General features: G+C 38.8%; 1 protein-coding gene across 3 annotated transcripts in view; it reads left to right on the forward strand.

Moving 5' to 3' along the window:
* The window catches only part of SNX25 (sorting nexin 25), a 147038-nt gene that overhangs the window by 18907 nt on the left and 112422 nt on the right, over positions 1 to 15709 (forward strand). For all 3 annotated transcript variants that reach the window (XM_084626143.1, XM_084626141.1, XM_084626142.1), the window contains exons 2-3: positions 685 to 769; positions 8299 to 8515. In XM_084626143.1, coding sequence (XP_084482269.1) covers positions 685 to 769; positions 8299 to 8515 — 302 coding nt within the window. The remainder of the gene's footprint in view (positions 1 to 684; positions 770 to 8298; positions 8516 to 15709) is intronic.

Consider the following 15709-nt stretch of genomic DNA (forward strand, 5'->3'; position numbering starts at 1 on the left):
CGCTCCCCCCCAGCCTCCCTTTGGTGCTGTAGAGGCTAATATCTTAAAATTAAAAAATGCCTATTTAGGTAATTAGCTTAAAAATAAGTAGTCATGGATATTCATGGCTAGTACTTTACTTAATAGAAAAGTGCTTTGGAAAATTTAAAGGGCTCACATTTTAAAACATTTCACAGGGCTGAGCAAAACCTGTTTTGACAGAATGCTCCCATGATTTAATGTTTGCTACTGGCCTTTCACTGAGGTGTACCAAGGTGCAACATTTGTCTTTGTATCCAAGTGAACTGCTGGTCCAGGAATTTTGCTTCCCTGAGATCTTGTAAATCTATGAAAACATTACACTGTTTACTAGAACATTTTTTTTAGTTGCTTAGAGTGCTGGACCTGGCAAGTGTCCGACTGTTGACTGATGAGATTGTAAATAGGAGACAATGCCCTTTAGGAAATATAATAGAATTATTGCAAATCAGAGAATTTAAACCCTAGTATGTCATAAGATTCTCACTTCAAGTGTCCTTGTCAACGTTTTAGGAAAATGCCATCGATTTTGTTTTAATAATTTGGATAACAGGAGTGTCTTGTAAAAAGCAGGTGATTTTACTGTTATTTTGGGCTTTGTTTTTTCTCTTCTTTCTTAAGCAGCTTAATTCTTTATTTTTGGTAATAGGTGTTCTTTTATTTCAGAGTCATTTGTCTGGAAATGCACATGAATCGCTCCAGTCTAGGAGGGTGGTCATTTCTCATAACATGGATAAAGCTCTGAAAGAAGGTGAGTCTTACCTGGGAGCATGAGTGGATAGATTGTGAATCTCTACTCAGATTGGTGAACAGTTACTTGCAAAAGTAATCCCATTTATGTTTAGGGGACTTCTTGCAAAGTGAGATGCTACTCAACAGTGTGTAAAGATATCAAAATATGATGCAAAATTCTTCCGATACAACACATTTTGTCCTGGATTAAAATAATGGTGGAAGGAAGGGAATCTTCAAAGATGTAATAATTCTATAGACAATAGAAAGTCACAAAATGTAAGTGTCGCACTATCACTGGCATCTCTTCATTTTAACCATTGTAAAAGACAAAGGAAAACTCAAATGTAGTAAATTTCAACAGGATTAGTAGATAGAAATTATCTAATACGATGTTGTTATAGTCAATAATACATGTTGCTTTCTTGGTCTTTATACTTGCTTCCATGTGTGCAATTGAGATACATCTGCTATACTGACCAAAACAAGTTTCTACTACTGTTGGTGCTGTTCAGCTATGGAGGAGCCCAGGAGCTAGATGCTACATGTATTGGTTCATTAGGGAGCATAGGTTGATGAAAGTTAGCTGGATTTTATTCTGCATCATCAGCAAACTTGTTGAAAATTAGAGTTGTAACTGATAGGTTTCAAAATGTAGTTGTAAACGGAATTGTCTTCAAGCAGGGTGTGTTTCTAGTAGGGTATGTCAAGGCTGATTCCTCACTCTGGCACTTCAAGTGCAGAAGGTGGGGGCCTGCAAGGATTTTAAAAATTAATACTGGCCACTCCAGGCTTGTATTAAACTCTCAAGGTTACAGCTTCTCTCTAACCTTGGATGGGTAGGTGCTGCCACCACCCAAGTGCAAAAAACCCCTTTGAAACCAGAAAGACGCACTAGGGAATTCTTTCCTGTGGGGTACCCTCAATCCCTTTCACCCCCTTTCCGGGGAAGAGCTGAGAAAGAAAAACAAAGGAAATCAGCTGTTGCCACCAACTACTTAAACAATGTATGCACAAACCTCTTAGGACACAAAAAATCCTATCCTGTTCTTAAAAAAGGTAAATTTTATTAAAAACAAAAAGAAAGAAAATACATCTGGAACTTATGCTTTTGTTAGATTTAAAAAACCCACTTACAAAAATTAAACATCAAGAATAACCTTCTTGAGGTCCAGCTTAAAGGTTACAAGCAAAACAAAAGCATTTGGGGTTAATACAGAGGAGTCCACAAGCCAATAAAAAGTAAACCAAAATAAACCTAATCGCATATTTCTAAACATTCCTTATGTACTTACATATCTGGGTTGTTAAATCAGTAGTCTAGATATGATTGGATGATTTTCATATCTGGCCTTTAGCTTCTTACAGCATAACTGTTCCCTCTTCCCCTCTTTCCTGGAGACCATAACACACAGACAAAGGGAAGATTTTTCCCAATTTCCCAAAAGTTCTAGCCCTCCCATTGGCTCTTTTGGTCAGGTGCCCACTCCTTTCCTTTTACCTGTGGGCTTGTTAACCATTTACAGGTAAAGCAAGTAGAGAACAACCACGAACGGAGTTTTATAGCTAACTGGCTGGCTGGGTGTCCATAAAAGGGAACTACTCTCCCCCCTCCCACCCCTTCATTTATCACAGGTTATGAGGGATCGGTTCTTAACCTTACACTGTTTAACATTTTTAACAATGAACTGGAAAAAATATATAATAATTGCTGATAAAGTTTGCAGATGACACACACATTGTGGGAGTGATAAATAGCAATGAGAACTGGTCTCTGATACAGAGCAAATCGGCTTGCTTGGTAAGCTGAGCTCAAGCAAACAGTATGCATTTAAATATAAGCAAATGTGAGATTACGCATCTGGGAACAAAGTATGCAGGCCATAGATACAAGACGCAGGATTCTATCCTGGGAAGCAGTGACTCTGAAAAAGATTTGGGGGGTCATGGTGGACAATCATCTGAACATAAGCTCCTAGTGCGATCTTGTGGCCAAAAGGGCTAATGTGATCCTTGGATGCATAAATGGGGGAATATTGAGTAAGAGTAAAAAGGTTATTTTACCTCAGTATTTGGCAGTGGTGTGACAGCTGCTGGAATACTGTGCCCTGTTTTGGTGTCAACAATTCAAGAAGGATGTAGATACATTTGAAAAGGTTCAGAGAAAAGCCTAAAGGAATAGAAAACCTGCATTATATGAGAGATTGAGCTCATTGAGTCTATTTAGCTTATCAAGGAGAAGGTTAAGGGGTGATTCAATCAGAGTCTATAGGGACTTTGAAGAGTCCTCTATTATCAAATTTCTGTTCTCCATTAAGCTAGCAAAGATATAACAAGATCCAATGTCTGCAAGTTTAAGCTAGATAACTTTAGGTTGGAAATAAGGTGCAAAATTTTAACTGCGAGGTTAATTAACCATTGGAACAATTTACCAAGGATTGTGCTGGATTCTCCATTACAGTAAATTTTTAAATCAAGAGTAGATGTTTTTTTTCTGAGAGCAATGCTCTAATTCAAACAGGAATTAATTCATGGTTATGCAGGAGGTCTGACTAGAAGATCACAGTGGTCTCTTCTGACCTTGTAATCTATGAATGCAAAATTAAGGACTACTAATGCTCATTTGTATGCTGCCTGTTAATAGCATATGCAGACAGCACATACAGTTGTTCATAAGCAACTGGAACACAAAGTGTCCCGATTTTTCACATTTGCTAACTGATCACCCTAACGTCATTCCTTCTTCTGTGATGGCTTTGTATAGTGTCCACTTACGTTTCCCTTACTTTGGCAACTAGCTTAAATTTCATCTCACAGTTTTTTCTGTCCTCCCAACTAATACGCCAGTGATGCTACTGCTTGGTTGTAGTTCATTGTATTATTATTTCCAGTACAAGTTCGGGCATCAGTCTAATTTTAATATCTTCTAAAAAATATTTCTTACAGTACGGAGATATATCTTCTGCAATACTAACATGCTAATAACTAGTCGTTATATTTGGCTTGGCCACTCTCCTCTCACCCCAGAGCCAAGCATAACAAAAGAAGGTATGTAATGTCTGCACTGCCACTGAGAGGCATGATTCCAAATGTGGGTAGACAAACTTGTGCTAGCTCAGCTTGAGCTAGTGCACGAAAAAGAGCCGGTGTTGCAACATCCCCATTCAGTGTAGTCATATGCTGTCACCAAATAAACCTTGTTTTACTTATATTCAGTACTCAGGGCCAAGTTGTCTCCCGATCTCCCCTGACAAGTAGTAGCATGTATGTAGCGTAGCCATACTGGTCCCAGGATATTAGAGAGACAAGGTGGGTGAGAGATCATCTTTTATTGGGCCAACTTCTGTTGGTGAGAGAGGCAAGCTTTTGAGCTTACACAGAGCTCTTCTTCAGGTCAGGACTACTGCAAGTTGGTCCAGTAAAAGATTTTATTTCACCCACCGTGTCTCTCTAAGATAATAGCATGAAGACAAACTCTTTAGCTTGCTTTCTTCCATCCTTAATTACAGATTATTGTTACAAGTAACAGAAACAAGGTGAGGGAAAATTACAAAACAAGCTTGTTAGATATTAAAATAAAATATTGGGTGCTAGGTGTTCAAAATGAGAACAAGAACTAAACTATATACGTAATAATAAAGACAATAATTTTCCTTGTTAACAGGAAAAATGCTCTTCAACCCCAAAATACTGACCATTTTTGTAACTACACCGATCTCTGTAAGACTTTGTTAGTTAATAATACCGTGGATCATTAACATTGAAATGATTTTTCAGCCTTTACCATGGATACTGATTTGTTTTGTTTGCACTTCATTCATCTTATCAGTGAAAAGACTAGTTTCACTATTAATTATAGACCTTTTTTCTCTAGTCTCTTTCACTGGCTGATTCTTAACCACTAACACAACACTTCAAAATGTGGGCAGAAGACAATACGGGGAAGTGTAACATCCAAACCAAAAACAGTGCATTGACTCTTTTTTAAAAAAAAAAAATTAAAAAAAAGGAATAGTTTTTCTATGGACAAAGGTTTTGAAAACCTTTTTTATTTGTTACTACACTTAAAAGGCAAGTAGTTTAGAGACAACATTTAAGCAAGACTCAACTTGGATAAACATGGTTTTCAGCTATTTGGAGTTTTCTTAAACCCACAACTAACAGCTCTTGGCTAGAAGAAGAGTACCTGGATAATCGTAATTACATACACAATAGTAATATTTATAGTGCTGAAGAGAAACGATAACTTGGCAGAATTTGATCAATGTAAAATGTGAGCAAACACAGAACCTCTGATAATTTTTGAGGCACAATTTTTTTTTACAAGAGATAATCAAAAACTAACATCACTCTTTATGTTGCAGATAACTATGGACTGGAGTCACTGTGAGTCTTTACATTGAATTCAGTGGGCTTTGAATCAAGCTCTAGATGACGATCCAATGTGCTTTAGAAACACTAAAAATTATAAGGCATTGATTTAGGCTATAGAGCAGTAGTTCTCAACCAGGGGTCCGGGGTCCACTGGGGGGGGCCCGAGCAAGTTTCAGGGGTTCCGCAAAGCAGGCCTGCATTAGACTTGCTGTGGTCCAAGGCAGAAAGCCAAAGCCCCACCGCATGGGGCTGAAGCCTGGGGTTCCAAGCCCCGCCACGCAGGGCTGAAGCCGAAGCCTGAGCAGCTTAGCTTCACAAGGCCCCTGTGGCAGTGGGGCCCCGGTCAACTGCCCTGCTTGCTACCCCCTAATGCTGGCCCTGGCTTTTATATGCAGAAAAACGTTGTTGTGGCACAGGTGGGCTGTTGGGACCTGTTGGGCAGGGCCCTCAGAAAGAAAAAGGTTGAGAACCCCGTTATAGAGGAACATACAATAAATTCTAACGTACAATAAAAACAATATTAGAATGCACCCTTTTAAATGCAAAAATAAATCCTCTGGGGGGTACAATTTTACATATTCAGAATTTTCCATCCTCCTCCTTGAGCATCTGTTTGATAGAGAAAGGGAAAAACTGAATGTTTTAATGTGACTTGAAGATGGTTTTAAACAGCTTGTTTTGTGGGGAGAGATGGTGACAAATATCTAGTGTGTTAAATATACTGTTGACTTATTTATTTCTATGTTTTTGTGAGTTATTTAGATAGTAATGTTTATAAAAATTCTGCTCTCAAAATACTGTAGAGATCAGTACATTTGAATGTTGTGCCGAATTGCTGTAAATACAAGGAGAAAGTGAATGTTGTGGATTCTTATGATTGTGGAGAAAACTAGGATCCCAAGTTGATTTTAGAAAGGTGTTGCCATGAGGGTAATGGTGACTTAAGGACTAATGCACCCTTCTTTTTGAAAGCGAGTATACTTTATGGTATTAGAAGGGGATAGTGTTTCTCGTATTTTGTAGTTATGTACGTAGGGAAACTTAGCCATCGCTCTTTGCTACTATGACTCTGCCTCAAAGGCAGAAGGTTCCTAAAGAATACAGTACTTTGACCCATTGTGTTAATTCTGGGACAGAGAAATGTATCTACAAGAGAATTGTCACACGTGATTCAGAACAAGAAGTGAGACATTGCCTGTTACAAACAATGGCCACAAATACCATAACACAGTGCTCTGCTATTATTTTACAGCACCCTAAAAGTGTTGCATGTCTTACTTACTGGAAGAAAAGAAAAGAGCCCTGTCCTGAAGAGCTTACAATCTATTTTCAGAAATGACACTACAAAGAGGAATAACAAAACAGTAAGAGGAGGATGGTTGAGGAATGAAAGAGGTGACAGCGACAAGAGAATATTTACTTACACAAGTGCACGTTGTCATGGTAGAATAATGTATCTGAAATTACCCTAATCAGTCAAAATCCCATTATATTACCCCAAATTATCCCCACATGTACTGAGGACAGTTCTTTACCACCTTTATCAGAAGGCCTCCATCTTTGAGCAACCATTGTTACCAGTCTCTTGAGTGGTTGTTTAAGGCAGGTTCCACTGTAATATGCTTTCTTTTTCTATTTTTTCTTTTATTTTTTGTTGTATTTGATAGGCCAGATAATCTCTGTGCCTCAAATCTGTAAAATGGGAATAATAATAATACCCACCTCAGAAGGTGTGTGGCTAAATCCATTAACATATATAGTATGCTCAGATACTCAGAAAAGCCTTTTAAATAGAACTGGTTAAAACTCTTATGTTCTGTGCAATAGCAAATTCTGACACTTCAAAATTTCCTTTCATCCCAAATCAGAACAAAAAGTAAAAATTTTGAAATTTCTTGTGAAACAAAATTTCCAGAAAATGTAGTTTTGGAAATATTGAAACGATCTTATGAAATGGCTTTGTTTAACCTATATATAACATGATAAAATAAAGCACTTGGATATTTTTGGGTCAGATTTTGATTAAATTAATGGATTCCCCTGAAACATTTCAATGTAGTCAAATTGGTATTTTCCAGTAAAAAAAAACAAACATTCAAATGGAAAATTTTTGACCATCTCTACTCTTAAATAAAATTTTAAAATGTTTGAAAAAAAGGAAATACAAGATGTAGTCTTCTTCTCTTTCAAGTGAACAAAAGTAAAAAATAACATAGTCATTTGACTGCTTTTCAACCGATGGGATTACTCTGACAAATTGGGAGGGTTTTTATAGGTCATTGACCTGAGCTCAGGCTGTAGCAAATGATAGTTGCTAAAGATCCTGCTCAGGTTTTCACACACTCTTCTCTCTCTTTTCCCCCTTGTTATTTAGTTATCACTGTGACCGGTACAGACTTTCATTTTGTATCTTGCTTACATCTGTGATCACAGCTGATATGCAGGCTTCTTTGCGCTTCCTCCAGAGCAGTGATGACTGGTATACAACACTTCAAGCCTATATGACCATAAGCAAAATAGTGTAACGAGCTATACGCAAAGTGCTGTCAAAATACTGACAAAAAGTTTTTCCTAATTACTTTCATTTATAGTAATCTTAGCTGTTGCTTATAACTATAGTTCAGACTTATGGAAATGTTTAATTTTTCAAGTTTTAATTTTTTTTATGGTGTCTCCTTAAAATAGTCTAATAACGCTTTCCTTTCTCTAACTACTATAATCTTACAATGTGGTTCAACACTGTCCTTCAGCTGGGGGGGAAAAACACTGCCTGTACATGTTTTTTAAGTGTGTCTTTGAAATCAAGGTTGTTTAGACGCATGTATAAAGAACAAATTGCGTCAGTCCTCAGCAAACTTGGGAGATGTAGATAATTTAGTAGTTCATATAAAAAAATCCATGTTTTGTGATACAGGTATCTGTTCGAGATTTCTGTTTGACCAGTAACCTGACTGTCAGACCAAATCCACTTAAGGCTTTTGCATGGTGACCTCTGGTAATTTCTCTTAGGATCAGATTTCTTTAATATAACATTGCTGCCCTTTCTTTCTTTGAAGAGAGAGAATTTAAACCTAAAGAAGAAGATATGCAACCTGTTCCTGAGCTAATTGTTTTTGTACTATCCCTGTGTGTTTTCACCGTTGTTGCTATTTATTGTTTTGTTTCTCCTTTTAGTGTTTGACTACAGCTACAGAGATTACATTCTGTCCTGGTATGGGCACCTCAGCAAAGATGAAGGACAGCTGTACCACCTGCTATCTGAAGATTTCTGGGAAATCGCCAAGCAGCTGCGACAGAGGCTGAGTCACATTGATGTAGTGAAAGTTGTCTGCAGCGATGTAGTGAAAACTTTACTCACACACTTCTGTGACCTTAAAGCAGCCAATGCCAGGTAAAACAAGCAAAAAACCCACCAGTGCTTATCCCCTGTCCTCCTAGTATTTTAGTAGAGTTTTCTGCTTGGTCACTTTCTTTCCTTTTGGATGAACTGCTTTGAGCCAATAAAGAGCTTACAATTGAGAGAGAGAAACAGTAAAGACAGGCAACATATAAGTAACATATATAGTCCTTACTGTTGTTTGTGAGACGCCTGCTACGCTTTTGGGCACTTGAGGTAAAGGAAACACTCATGTTTCTTTTTCAAATAGGTCAACTTCATCACTCTGTTTGTACTCCTATTCTTTGGTCACCATACAGGAAGGTATGTGAGTAATCTCTGAGGGTGCCATGAGACTGGCAGGATTTGGAAATGAGAATAAAAAATCACGTACATTCTTTCCAGAAAAGTGCAAATGTTCATTCCATAATCTTTTTTTCTCTCTCTCTCCTCTGGTACCAGGAAGCAAAGCCCCATGGTTCCTCTCTATCAAAAGTCTCTCTTGCAAAAACAAAATGATCTATTAGTCAAGTTGTTGGGCCAGGTTTTTCTCCTGTTATGAGTCTTTTCTTTGAGAGAGCCCTCTTTATACGGCCCTGAGGACTACAAGGTATTAAGAGAAGAATTGCACTCAATCTGATACTTCAAAATGGCTAGCTGTACTTTTAACTAGCCGTATGCATATGCATTCCTGGATCTGAGTGTACAATATAAACTTACACATTAGGTACATTTGTGCGTGTCTACTTCAGAAAATTGTTTTAAAATTACTCTAATTGAAATATTCTTTGGCTCATGTGATGAGACTTTTTTTACCTTCAGGTTGTTTTGCTCACAGTGATATCCATTTGTGATCTTTGCCCACAATGACGTCCACAGGTCTGTTTCTGATATTTCTGCAGGGAAAAGACTTCTTTCTTTATGCCCATGCCCAATCTATATGTTACCACTTTCCCTCTCTTCCTGAGCAGGCAGTCTTAGTGTTTTACTGGCAGGTGTCAGCCTGAATTTTCCCAGTACATAACAAGCGAAGCCAAAGACAGACAAGGTGGTCATTGCTGCAGGGGGAAAAAAAAGAAAATAAACAGGTGAGCTTTATGTACCTGCAGTGGGGCATATATAAAATTCTCTCAGTTGGCCTTTAATTTCAGTTCCAGAATATTTGCATGTAACTTGTTTCTCAACAATGATCAATGTCTCTTGGCTTTCTGACACTCTTGGCTGTGTTCTCTGAGTGTGCTACTGTAGTTTGTCACTCTGACTTTTGAGCACAATGTGAGCTCTGTCTAGAAGAAAAGTTAGATATCATATCTATCTTTCCTTTTAGTCAAGTTAAAAAGAAGTTGGAGACTTTTTTGCGACTATTTTTTAGGTATCACAGTACTCAAGTCTCAATTAACAAAAAGCCACCAATTTGAAATTGGGGAAGTATTCAAAACTGTAGTTTCCTCCTTTCTGGTGTTATAAAATTCTGACTTTTGCTTTGGATGCCTTATTTCCTGTTTATAATTATGTCCATTTCAACTGGATCTTTGTTTTTGGGTTGGGTCATGGCATTTTTGTTCTCACTATACTCACTTAGAGTAATAACTAATCCTTTGCTTATTTTCCATTTACTTTTTTTGCTTTGAGTTGAACATGCATCCTTGAGAACACCTACGAAGACTGGGACACATTAACATGCATATGAAAAGCTCACCCCAGAAATCCATGTGTGCAATGATAATCACATTTCTTAATTTACAGATCAGTATTTCATGCAGATTTAAAAATTCCTAAATGCAGATAACAAAAAGATTAAAACTGGACAGGTTGATTACTCTTGCCACAGTATAAGATCCTGATACTAGTTCTTAGAAGATCCTTTTTGGTTTTAGGAGCATTCTGAGTTTTTTTTATATTAAGTTAATTGTCCAGGTCTGTTGTGACTACTGTGAATATCTCGTACATCAGAGGGTCCCATAATTTGGGGGAGTCTGAATTATGTCACTTCTCAATCTGAAGCTTGAGCACCACAAAAATCTTTCCAGCTCACAGAGACATTATGATTTTAAAAAAGCAAACACCAAAATTGTGAACAAACTCTGTTACAGAATTTTGAATCGATATCTCTAATTGATACAGTATGGCTCAGAGTCTAAATTTTGAAAAATATGGTAAGTTTAGACTGAAACTTGGATGTTTTGTCTTTGTGTCTGTGATAGAAGCCCGTTAATTTGGGTGAGTGAAATCATGGAATAATTTCCTGTTGTGATAATCACACAAATGCCTCCTGTGCATTGTAGTGGCTCCATGTAATTTTGTTACATATTATGATAGCAAAGAGAGTTTCATCCTTTGGTCAAGTTCAGTAAGTGACCTAGAGAATTTTAAATACATCTTGTACCATTTTTAGAGAGGATGTTATCCAAGTATCTATGCTTAGGGGCTCCCTCACTCTGTGAGACAAGGCTGGTAAGGGTAGGAAGTGTTCTCACCTGCATGAGGCTGAAGACATTAATCTCTTCTATGTGAAGTTCATAGGGTTTTGTCACCCACTTCACTCCAGGTCACCTTTTAAACTAATCCCTTTCCACCTGTCTTGGCTAATAAAAGAAACAAGGATGGCTAATTCTTTCAGTCCCATATGGAGCCTTCTGAGATGCTACAGTGAGGGTAGAGGGGTAGAAAGAGCAATACAAGCTCTTCCCTTTCATACGACTCACCCAGAGAGTAACATTGGTCCAGCAGGAGCTGGAAAAGATTCTGTCACTCTTAATTTCCCCTGTAAAATTTCTACATTTTATTTGGCTGTTAATGTTCTCCCAGAGCGTGAAAGGGGTTAGATAGTTTGACCGTGGCAGTTGTTGGTCACGCGCATGTAGTTAACTGGTTTCCACATTTGAGACTGGAAAGGATTTTGCCCAAGGCATATTGGCTGGGGCCTTAGTGATTTTTTTTCCTCTTTCTCTGAAGCATTGAGCATGAAGTGCCTATTACAGGATGAGGGGAGCGTATTCTGCATGATGGATTTCCTGTAACTGCAGGGGATGGGAATTGGTGAACCTCAATTCTTCTTGTGTTCTGCTTGTTTCTGTGTGATTGTTCCCTTAATGTCTCATCCAAATGGCTGGATTTGGCTTGAGGAAAGCATAAAAAAGCTGAATGCTAGCCATGCTGTTTTATTATCTTAGATGGATCGTGAGCTGAATAGGGTGGTGAATAAATCACTGGAAATTTCCCTACCGGGTCTGTTGGAGACACCATCTGTCATGGCAGCATACTCTAAGTTCTGGCTATCTTAGAGAACAAAAAGCACTCTGATGCTTGGAATTCATTCTCTGTGTCTCACATAATATAAAATATTTGTTTTATTTCAAAGGCAGAAAGGAAAAATGCCTTTAAATTAAATTACACAGTCTGAGACTATAGGAGTTTGGCAGAGTAAGGCCAGATTCTATGTTACTGTGGGTGTGGAGATAGTTACCGCTCAACCACTCTTGGACCTAATGAGAGCAGTGCCTATTGAACAGGTGTAAAGGCACTATTAGTGTGATAAGAGGGAGTCTGCATTGTGGGCTTTTTTACGTTGTCTCCAGGCTGTGAGTAAACAACAGACTTATTCTTTCATCACTTTTAATTTATAGTTTTATGTATCTTGATTTAATAGTAAAACATTTTTCCCCAAATAGGAATAGAGAGCGACGGGCTGCTTTTTAGTAAAACTGTTGCAGGTTTTTGCCATTAGATTCACAAGGCCAGTCATGACTTAGTGACATTGATTCCTTGAGGCTGTTGAGCATGGGATTTTAGGGCAGTGTCTAGCTCTTAGCAAACTTAAAGGGAAAACTGTTTGTGCATACATTTGCTGTCGCTTCCTGGAAACAAATAACACAGGAATTACATCCAGTTCTCATTACAAAGCTATTGATTAGGTTTTTTTTCAGTAATAATATATAGCTTGGTTCTCAATTGTCTTGGCTCTGTGTGTTTGTATATTACATATAGTGTGTGTCATTATGCTTGCTATACTTATTACAGTGTATAGTGTAAAGTAATATTCAATGTAAAATAGAAAGCATTGTTACCATGAAGTCAGCAGGAGCTGGTACAAAGAGAAGTTGAGAACTAGATTGAAGAAAGCCCCAAATACATCCAGCCTTAAGGATAGCTGGAGTACAGCTCCCAATCTTTCCTTTTTCTTTTATAATTCCATTTGTCTCTCCGTTTAAAAATGTCAAGAACTGCTTATCATGCTAACCCTCTGAAAACTAATATCAACAAGATTAACGTGAATTTGAGAGGTTGTTGCAATGAGAGCAGATATTTGGAAAGGATGATGATAAAAAAAGCTACAAAATAGCCTTTGAATAAGTATATTATTAAAGTACCTCTGGGCTAGTGCCAATCTCTGAAGTGTTGGACTTCTGTGAATGAAGCCTTTGTGAGAAGAATTCATGAAGTTCTAATTTTCTATTATTTGTAAGACAGTAGACCTAGAGACTTCAATCAGGATCAGGGATCTTATTGTGCTTGGTCCTCTACCAGCATAGCGTTTTTAATCCACTTCATACCATCTTTGATAACAGACCCAAAGTCCTTTGTAGAGTTCTCAGTCTTGCAAGACCAATGCACAAGCTAATAACTATACTGTGAAAAGAAAAGGAGTACTTGTGGCACCTTAGAGACTAACCAATTTATTAGAGCATAAGCTTTCGTGAGCTACAGCTCACTTCCTCAGATGCATATCGTGGAAACTGCAGCAGACTTTATATATACACAGAGAATATGAAACAATACCTCCTCCCACCCCACTGTCCTGCTGGTAATAGCTTATCTAAAGTGATCATCAGGTGGGCCATTTCCAGCACAAATCCAGGTTTTCTCACCCTCCACCCCCCCACACAAATTCACTCTCCTGCTGGTGATAGCCCATCCAAAGTGACAACTCTTTACACAATGTGCATGACAATCAAGTTGGGCTATTTCCTGCACAAATCCAGGTTTTCTCACATCCTCCCCACCCCCATACACACACAAACTCACTCTCCTGCTGGTAATAGCTCATCCAAACTGACCACTCTTCAAGTTTAAATCCAAGTTAAACCAGAACATCTGGGGGGGGGGGGGTAGGAAAAAACAAGAGGAAACAGGCTACCTTGAAACACATTCTCAGTTATGTTTGAATAGTATGTCTTTGTTGAAACAACACATGCTGTTAAAGAGGTTCAAGACACTAGATGTTGTGTCTTGATTAAATGGGTGCTATGAATATTTTGGTATTGACTTTCTTCTGACTGTGGATATGTTTTTCATTGTCTTTTAAAGCAGGCAGCTTACTTTTTGTCTTTACTGTGATGCTTTCATATGCAAGTCTAAATCAACTTATTTAGTTTCTTAGAAGTTTCAAACAGATCAAGCCATTTTAATTCTGCTACACTGTCAAGAAGTTTAGAGATCTCAGGGAGATACAGGTAAAGAGATGCAGGCTGCATGTTGCCCCTGGTAGTTGTAAACGTATGCTGAATACAGAATGTGCTATGGAAATCTTTTATGATTTGTTGCATGTACACTTGAGCTCTCCCATTTTCACTGTCAAGATGACTAAGAGCCAAATATAATTTTGTGGGACTTCTCTGAAAAACTGTAATTAAAGAAATAGGAAGGCCAAAAGGAACGATTTTCCAGATTTCTGTGGGAAAAGGCTATTACTGATTTCTTTGGAAACTTTCTTACAGTCCCCCTCCCCCACTTCCCGTGCAAATAAACAAAACATTGTCTTATTTTAGAGTCTTTAAACTTGTCTCACACTGTAGTTCTGTTTCCCCATCAGAAGGCTTTCTGATCTTCACAGTGTGAGTTTCCCAGTCAGCTCCTACAGGGTAGATATGGGGTTCTCAGAAGTTTTCAAGCTTTTTTTCAACCACCATGAGGGTAAGAACACCACACACATATAAAATGTGTGTGTATATATTTTAATGAAAATGGATTTTCACATAATCAAATAATGTCAGGAGTTGGGGCTTAAAGACAAACAGTATTGTAAGACTCATGATAAAATACTGAGAGTTGATAATACTGGAACCAGTGTTAGGAGGTCATGACCACCGTGCCCTTGCCATATTGTTGTATAGGAGGGAGATCCTGATTAGATTCTGTCAAAATGGGAGTGGGGTGGGTCACAAACCTAGTCGAACAGCTCTCTTGGGCACTCACCAGTCTGCTGTGAGGAAGCCATCCACTGGATTCCATGAGCTTTAAGCCTCTGAAGTCTGAACAGAGGTCAGGCACTTGTCTCTAGAAATAGTCTTGGGGTGAAAATCCGCTATCTAGCACCCTCTCCTGAGAGATTAGACCCTGCAGTCCAACTGCCAAGCCCCTAAAGTTAGTGCTGACCACTCAGACTTAAAGAAACCTTCTCCCAGAACTCTAGCCATATGAATGCTCTGGTGTCACAGATTAATTCCTTGGGGGCACGTGATAGGTGTAACCCATGACTAAAAGTTGCAAGCTCATGAACTCAGTCTTTGCGAAGGATTATAAAACATTATTGCTCTGTACTTGATACACAGATCCATTTTAAAAAAACAAAACACCCTCCATGCAGTTTCCTGCCTTAGTTTCCTCACCACTCCAAAGTATTCTTTGGGCAGGGGTCTGAGTCCTCTGGGGCGTCCAGGTTCCTTCTCCTGCAGTTCAGGGTTTGTCTTCTCAGCCATGCAGTCCCTCTCTCCCTAGATCATCTTGTTTCTCTGGCCTTGGTTGGTCTCATAGCTAACCTGCATTTCCCTTGCTATGAAAACATGCCTGTACCTTCACATCTCCTGCCCAAAATTTCCTGTGTACTGGCCGTGCTAGCCAACTCGGGCTCGTGGGGCTCAGGCTGTGGGGCTTTTTCATTTCTGTGCAGACTTCTGGGGTCTGGCTGCAGCCCGGGCTCTAGGACCCTGTGGAGTGGGAGGATCCTACAGCTCCAGAGTCCAGAAGCCTGCACACAGCAATGAAACAGCCCCTCCGGCTAAGCCCCATGAGACTGAGTTGGCTGGTGCGGGCCAGCGTAGGTTTTTCTTTGCTGTGTAGACATACCCTGCGAGTCTTTCCAGACCCATGGAGCTTTTGCAGGTTTTTTTTTTTAAAGGGCTAGCTAGCATCAGTACCTTGATGTCTGTTTTTGTTCTCCATTTGGGGATTTTCCACTCGCCCCTTCACCAGCTCCCTGCAGAGAGGTAG

The sequence above is a fragment of the Lepidochelys olivacea genome (genome assembly GCF_965140295.1).
Source record: "Lepidochelys olivacea isolate rLepOli2 genome assembly, chromosome: 4".
NCBI classification, from domain to species: Eukaryota; Metazoa; Chordata; order Testudines; family Cheloniidae; genus Lepidochelys; species Lepidochelys olivacea.